This window comes from Oncorhynchus tshawytscha, linkage group LG07 (assembly GCF_018296145.1).
Source record: "Oncorhynchus tshawytscha isolate Ot180627B linkage group LG07, Otsh_v2.0, whole genome shotgun sequence".
Lineage (NCBI taxonomy): Eukaryota > Metazoa > Chordata > Actinopteri > Salmoniformes > Salmonidae > Oncorhynchus > Oncorhynchus tshawytscha.
In genome coordinates this window covers 74,254,602-74,263,201 of record NC_056435.1, presented here as the reverse complement: position 1 = coordinate 74,263,201, position 8,600 = coordinate 74,254,602, and the positions used below count along the sequence as shown (strand labels likewise).

General features: G+C 47.4%; 1 protein-coding gene across 1 annotated transcript; it reads left to right on the top strand.

The window, feature by feature from the left end:
* The first annotated feature begins 5,592 nt into the window (after positions 1-5,592).
* Positions 5,593-7,879, top strand: LOC112255106 (protein phosphatase 1 regulatory subunit 3D). The gene is made up of 2 exons (XM_042324969.1): positions 5,593-5,779; positions 6,187-7,879. The coding sequence occupies exon 2, from the start codon at positions 6,197-6,199 to the stop codon at positions 7,301-7,303; it is 1,107 nt and encodes a 368-aa protein (XP_042180903.1). The 5' UTR covers positions 5,593-5,779; positions 6,187-6,196; the 3' UTR covers positions 7,304-7,879.
* The last annotated feature ends 721 nt before the right edge of the window (positions 7,880-8,600 follow it).

Below are 8,600 nucleotides of genomic sequence, written 5' to 3'. Positions count from 1 at the left end.
TAATAGAGACAGTAGATCTAGCTGGTCTGTCATAATATAATAGAGAGAGGTGATCTAGCTGGTCTGTCATAATACAATAGAGACAGTAGATCTAGCTGGTCTGTCATAATAATAGATAGAGACAGTAGATCTAGCTGGTCTGTCATAATACAATAGAGACATAGAGACAGTAGATCTAGCTGGTCTGTCATATTATAATAGAGACAAGGAGACAGTCTAGCTGGTCTGTCATAATATAATAGAGACAGTAGATCTAGCTGGTCTGTCATAATATAATAGAGACAGTAGATCTATCTGGTCTGTCATATTATAATAGAGACAGTAGATCTAGCTGGTCTGTCATAATATAATAGAGACTGTATATCTAGCTGGTCTGTCATAATATAATAGAGACAGTAGATCTAGCTGGTCTGTCATATTATAATAGAGACAGTAGATCTAGCTGGTCTGTCATAATATAATAGCGACAGTAGATCTAGCTGGTCTGTCATATTATAATAGAGCCTGTATATCTAGCTCGTCTGTCATAATATAATAGAGACAGTAGATCTAGCTGGTCTGTCATATTATAATAGAGACAGTAGATCTAGCTCATCTGTCATAATATAATAGAGACAGTAGATCTAGCTTGTCTGTCATAAATTAATAGAGACATTAGATCTAGCTGGTCTCTCATAGTATAATATGAGACAGTAGATCTAGCTGGTCTGTCATAATATAATAGAGAGGATTGATCTAGCTGGCCTGTGATAACGTAATAGACACAGTAGAACTAACTGGTCTGTCAAAATATGTGACAGTAGATCTAGCTGGTCTGACATAATATCACAGAGACAGTAGATCTAGCTGGTCTCTCATAATATAATATAGACAGTAGATATATCTGGTCTGTCATAAAACAATAGTGACAGTAGATCGAGCTGGTCTGTCATAATATAATAGAGACATTAGATCTTGCTGATCTGACATAATATAATAGAGACAGTAGATCTAGCTGGTCTGTCATAATATAATAGAGACATAGAGACAGTAGATCCAGCTGGTCTGTCACATTATAATTGAGAAAGTAGATCTGGCTGGTCTGTCATAATATAATAGAGACATAGAGACCTTGGTAGACGACAGGGCCAGAAAACGGCTAACCAATGCTGACCTTGGAAGACATGATGGCCAGAACATGGCTAACCAATGCTGACCTTGAGAGACGACAGGGCCAAAACACGGCTAACCAATGCTGACCTTGATAGACGACAGGGCCAGAACACGGCTTACCAATGCTGACCTTGGGAGACATGTGGGCCAAAACACGGCTAACCAATGCTGACCTTGGGAGACCTGAGGGCCAGAACACGGCTAACCAATGCTGAACTCGGAAGACATGAGGGCCAGAACACGGCTAACCAATGCTGACCTTGAGAGACGACATAACCAATGCTGTCCTTGAGAGACGACAGGGCCAGAACACAGCTAACCAATGCTGACCTTGAGAGACGACACCTTGATAGACGACAGGGCCAGAACATGGCTCACCAATGCTGACCTTGGGAGACATGAGGGCCAGAAGATGGGTAACCCATGCTGACCTTGGGAGACGACAGTGCGAGAACACGGCTAACCAATGCTGACCTCGGAAGACATGAGGTCCAGAACATGGCTAACCAATGCTGACCACAGAAGAGATGTAGGCCAGAAAACGGCTAACCAATGCTTATCTTGAGAGACGACAGGGCCAGAACGCGGCTAACCAAGGCTGACCTTGAGAGACGACAGGGCCAGAACACGTCTAACCAATGCTGACCTTGGGAGACACAGGGCCAGAACAAACCAATTCTGACCTTCGGAGACGACAGGGCCAGAAGATGGCTAACCAATGCTGACCTTTGAGATGACAGGGCCAGAACATGGCTAACCAATGCTGACCTTGAGAGACCTGATGGCCAGAACATGGCTAACCAATGCTGACCTTGGAATACATGAGGGCCAGAACATGGCTAACCGGGCCAGAATACTGCTAACCAATGCTGACCTTGAGGGACGACAGAGACAGAACACGGCTAACCAATAATGACCTTGGAAGACATGAGGGCCAGAACACGGCTAACCAATGCTGACCTTGAGAGATGACAGGGACAGAACACGACTAACCAATGCTGTCCTTGAGAGACGACAGGGCCAGAACACAGCTAACCAATGCTGACCTTGAGAGACGACAGGGCCAAAACACGGTTAACCAATGCTGACCTTGATAGACGACCCAGAACATGGCTCACCAATACTGACCTTGGGAGACATGAGGGCCAGAAGATGGGTAACCCATGCTGACCTTGGGAGACGACAGTGCGAGAACACGGCTAACCAATGCTGACCTCGGAAGACATGAGGTCCAGAACATGGCTAACCAATGCTGACCACGGAAGAGATGTAGGCCAGAAAACGGCTAACCTATGCTTATCTTGAGAGACGACAGGGCCAGAACGCGGCTAACCAAGGCTGACCTTGAGAGACGACAGGGCCAGAACACGTCTAACCAATGCTGGCCTTGAGAGACGACAGGGCCAGAAGATGGCTAACCAATGCTGACCTTTGGAGACGACAGGGCCAGAAGATGGCTAACCAATGCTGACCTTTGGAGATGACAGGGCCAGAACATGGCTAACCAATGCTGACCTTGAGAGACCTGATGGCCAGAACATGGCTAACCAATGCTGACCTTGGAATACATGAGGGCCAGAACATGGCTAACCGGGCCATACTGCTAACCAATGCTGACCTTGAGGGACGACAGAGACAGAACACGGCTAACCAATAATGACCTTGGGAGACATGTGGGCCAAAACACGACTAACCAATGCTGACCTTGAGATACGACAGGGACAAAACACGACTAACCAATGCTGTCCTTGAGAGACGACAGGGCCAGAACACAGCTAACCAATGCTGACCTTGAGAGACGACAGGGCCAAAACACGGTTAACCAATGCTGACCTTGATAGACGACAGGGCCAGAACATGGCTCACCAATACTGACCTTGGGAGACATGAGGGCCAGAAGATGGGTAACCCATGCTGACCTTGGGAGACGACAGTGCGAGAACACGGCTAACCAATGCTGACCTCGGAAGACATGAGGTCCAGAACATGGCTAACCAATGCTGACCACGGAAGAGATGTAGGCCAGAAAACGGCTAACCTATGCTTATCTTGAGAGACGACAGGGCCAGAACGCGGCTAACCAAGGCTGACCTTGAGAGACGACAGGGCCAGAACACGTCTAACCAATGCTGGCCTTGAGAGACGACAGGGCCAGAAGATGGCTAACCAATGCTGACCTTTGGAGACGACAGGGCCAGAAGATGGCTAACCAATGCTGACCTTTGGAGACGACAGGGCCAGAAGATGGCTAACCAATGCTGACCTTGGGAGATGACAGGGCCAGAAGATGGCTAACCAATGCTGACCTTGAGAGATGACAGGGCCAGAACATGGCTAACCAATGCTGACCTTGAGAGACCTGATGGCCAGAACATGGCTAACCAATGCTGACCTTGGAATACATGAGGGCCAGAACATGGCTAACCGGGCCAGAACACTGCTAACCAATGCTGACCCTGAGGGACGACAGAGACAGAACACGGCTAACCAATAATGACCTTGGAAGACATGAGGGCCAGAACATGACTAACCAATGCTGGCCTTGAGAGACGAAAGGGCCATAACACCAGCTAACCAATGCTGACCTTGAGAGACGACAGGGCCAGAACACGGCTAACCAATGCTGGCCTTGAGAGACGAAAGGGCCAGAACACCAGCTAACCAATGCTGACCTTGAGAGACCTGAGGGCCAGAACTTGCTAACCAATGCTGACCTTGGGAGACGACAGGGCCAGAACACGGCTAACCAATGCTGACCTTGGGAACATGAGGGCGAACACAGGGCCAAAACATGGCTAACCAATGCTGACCTTGGGAGACATGAGGGCCAGAACACAGCTTACCAATGCTGGCCTTGAGAGACGAAAGGGCCAGAACACCAGCTAACCAATACTGACCTTGGGAGACATGAGGGCAAGAACACGGCTAACCAATGCTGACCTTGGGAGACGACAGGGCCAGAACACGGCTAACCAATGCTGACCTTGGGAGACGACAGGGCCAGAACACGACTAACCAATGCTGACCTTGAGAGACGACAGGGCCAGAAGATGGCTAACCAATACTGACCTTGGAAGACCTGAGGGCCAGAACACGGCTAACCAATACTGACCATGGTTAGCTGACCTTGAGAGACCTGAGGCCTCGATTTTATACACCTGTCAGCAACGAGTGTATAATAGCTGAATCCACTCATCTCTTATAGAACATGCCTTGGGGAAAAACCAGACAACTTGCTATATATAGTTTCTATTTGGCTCTGGGTCCATGCGCCAAGCAGCACAGAACACACTACGTTCCACTCTTTCCTAAAACCCAATGGGAGGCTCATGTAGCCAAATGTCAAAAGGCTGAGCACATCAAAGCTGAAGCAAGGCAATGAATAACCTAAACAAAATTACAATCAAGTTGCTGTGTGCATTCGTGTTACTCTCATAACCCACTATGAGCAACCAGTTATTCCCAGTGGTCTGTAAATTACATGAAAGTATGGTATTTTGCTGGAAAAGGAACCTGAAATAATTGGTCTTGTCCTGACATTTGAACCTAATATTTGTCTCCATAAGGGTGTTAGCAGGGGGGCATCCATTGAAGCTGAGAGAGAGCGAGAGAGAGCGATAGAGAGAGAGACCCATAGCTAAGAAAAGCTTTGACTATGTACAGACTCAGTGAGCATAGCCTTGCTATTGAGAAAGGTCACCGTAGGCAGACATGACTCTCAAGAGAAGACAGGCCATGTGGGCCACACTGCCCACAAAATGAAGTGGAAACTGTGCTGCACTTTCTAACCTGCTGTCCAATGTATGACCATATTAGAGACACATATTTTCCTCAGATTACACAGATCCACAAAGAATTTGAAAAACAAATCAAATTTTGACAAACTCCCATATCTACTGGGTGAAATAGCAGTGTGCCATCCCAGCAGCAAAATGTGTGACCTGCTGCCACGAGAAAAGGTCAACCAGAGGGTCAGAAACACCGTTGTAAATCCAACCTATATTTATCCACCCATTTATTTCCCCCGTCGTTTGCAACCAATGCATTCTACTATTGGCACATTGTTTATATAACATTTTAAATGTTATAGTCCATTTCTTAACCGCTAGTAATATAATATTTTAAACGTTGTTATTGTCTGATTGTTTTCAGCTTTGTTTGGTTTAATTCCCTTTGTTGGTATTTGTTGTTGTTGTTGTTGTTTTGTTTATGGTTTATTTCACTTGCTTTCACAATGTAAACACGTTTCCCATACCAATAAAGCCCCTTAGAGAGAGAGAGAGAGAGAGAGAGAGAGAGAGAGAGAAGAGAGAGAGAGAGAGAGAAGAGAGAGAGAGAGAGAGAGAGAGAGTAAGAGAGAGAGAGAGAGAGAGAGAGAGAGAGAGAGAGAGAGAGAGAGAGAGAGAGAGAGAGAGAGAGAGAGAGAGAGAGAGAGAGAGAGAGAGAGAGACAGAGAGAGATGTATTCAAGCTTCAGAGAGAGAGGGGCTTAGGATCAGAGCAGCAGGTCATGTGTTTGAGTAACAGAAATACAACACAAGTTGTCAGCTCGGACAGCAGTCCAGAGGGCAAGGCAGGTGAAACAGAGAATGGTGTTTGGTTCTCTGTTTAAGGGATACTGTTACTGGGTAGGTAGACATACAGATCTATTTGCATGTCTATGTTTTAATGTTGGCTAAGCTGCTATACTTACATGCATTTTAAGGGCTTATAGAATCTATTTTCCAAAGCATGTTATTTGTGAGCATGTAGAGTTTTAACAGTTATAACTAGAAGATGACAGTGTTGTGTTGGTTCTCCTATAACCTAGTCTTCATGCTGGACTACATTAGTTATCCTGCTATACCGTTTGTTAACAGTGTTGTGTTGGTTCTCCTATAACCTAGTCTTCATGCTGGACTACATTAGTTATCCTGCTATACCGTTTGTTAACAGTGTTGTGTTGGTTCTCCTATAACCTAGTCTTCATGCTGGACTACATTAGTTATCCTGCTATACAGTTTGTTAACAGTGTTGTGTTGTGTTGTCTGTCCAGTCCTGTTTCGATGATGAGCAGCATGGCCAGCGTGGGGAGGCCCAAAGCAGTGTCTCATGGTGTCGTTGGGAAGGAGAAGGAGAGGACATGGTTTTGTGGCAACGACAGGCTGAAAACAGTGTCTCCTTGCATCAAAGGAAAACCCAGAGCTGTGTCTCCAGGCATGATAGGGGAGCAGAGGGCAGTGCCTCCTTGGAGGCCAGAGTCGATGTCTCCAGCTGTGGTAGGGAGAGATAGGGCATGGTCTCTTGGTGTGCTCCAGAACACCAGCAGCTACAGCAGTGTGACCCCATGCCAGACCACTACTAAGACTATCCGAGTGACGGACATCTTGGACTCCAAACCAGAGCCAACCAAGGCCCCTGTCAAAATCCGGCCCCCTAGCCCACGTCCCCCGCCCCCCAAGGAGCCCATTTTCAGTTGTAACCTGTCCAGTGACCCTCCCGTCCAGCCCATCATAAGACGCAGGGCCCAGTCTTTGCCCTCGGTCCACGAGAGAAACAGAGACCGCCAGGTACGCTTCGTGGACTCCTTGGGGTTGAAGCTGGAGGAAGTCAAGGTGTTCAGCAAAGTAGAGGAGCCTTGGATTCCCCCCCACGTCTTCTCCAGACTTCTCATGAGCGCTGAGATGAACTCAGGGCGGTCCCTGGAGCTTTCCTTGCCTTACTTCAAACCCTGCTTTCCCGAAAACACGGGCTCCCAGCCGGGGTTTGTTAAGCGCCTGGTGGAGCAGATGGTCTCTCTGGACCAGGTCCTGTGTTCTGAGCTGGGCATCGTCGGCAAGGTGCAGGTCCTCAACCTGGCCTTCAACAAGGAGGTGACGATCCACTACTCCTTCACTAACTGGAGGAGCAGTGCTGAGACCAGAGCCTGCTGGGTGGCTACCCTCCACCGGGATCAGATGGAGGGACCAGAGTCTGATGTATTCAGGTTCCGCCTGCCCGTCCCGCCCTTCATCCTGCTGCCTGGAGCCCAGCTGGAGTTTGCTGTGTGTTACAGAGTGATGGGAGCTGAGTACTGGGACAACAACGATGGGAACAACTACAAACTGTCCTGTCACAGCTACACACTCACTGTGCCCCGGGAGTGTGAGGACAGCATTGTGCACTACACCTGACTGGCCACTAGGGGGGCAACCAGTGCTGTAGAGCGATGGAGCTCTATTTCATAGAGGTTAATGGGGAGGAAGACAACACAGCTGCGCCAAATGGTCTGACGGTACACAGATCTGCCTGTAGGAATAGAATATAAAATGAAACAAGCCATTCTCTTTATTAAAAAATAAATAAAGGTATTTAAAGACATTGGTGAATAGAGAAATAGAGTAAAAGTAATTGAAGGGAAAGCCGATACAGACATACCCAAGACGACTCAAAGCTGATACAGAGATACCCAAGACGACGCAAAGCTGATAGTCATACCCAAGACGGCTCAGAGCTGGTACCGACATACCCGAGACAACTCAAAGCCGATACAGACATACCCGAGACAACTCAAAGCTGATACAGACATACCCGAGACAACTCAAAGCTGATACAGACATACCCGAGACAACTCAAAGCCGATACAGACATACCCGAGACAACTCAAAGCCGATACAGACATACCCGAGACAACTCAAAGCCGATACAGACATACCCGAGACAACTCAAAGCCGATACAGACATACCCGAGACAACTCAAAGCCAAGACATACCCGAGACAACTCAAAGCTGATACAGACATACCCGAGACAACTCAAAGCCAAGACAACTCAAAGCCGATGACATACAGACAACTCAAAGCTGATACAGACATACCGAGACAACTCAAAGCCGAGACAACTCAAAGCCGATACAGACATACCGAGACAACTCAAAGCTGATACAGACATACCCGAGACAACTCAAAGCTGATACAGACATACCCGAGACAACTCAAAGCCGATACAGACATACCCGACAACTCAAAGCTGATACAGACATACGATCAAAGCCGAGACAGACATACCCGAGACAACTCAAAGCCGATACAGACATACCCGAGACAACTCAAAGCTGATACAGACATACCCGAGACAACTCAAAGCTGATACAGACATACCCATGATGACTCAAAGCTGATACAGACATAATCAACAACAAAGGCATATTACAAATTATAAACTGCGTGGTTCGAGCCCTGCATGCAGATTGGCTGACAGCCGTAGTATATCAGACCATATACCATGGGTATGACAAAACAGACATTTTTACTTCTCTAATTACGTTGGTAAACAGTTTATAATAGCGATAAGGCACCTCGGGGGTTTGTGAGATATGGCCAATGTACCACGGCTGGGGAGTGTCTCCGGGTTGTGCTGTGCCTAAGAACAGCACTTACTCGTGGTATATTGGCCATATACCACACCCCTTCATGCCTTATCGCTGAAGTAT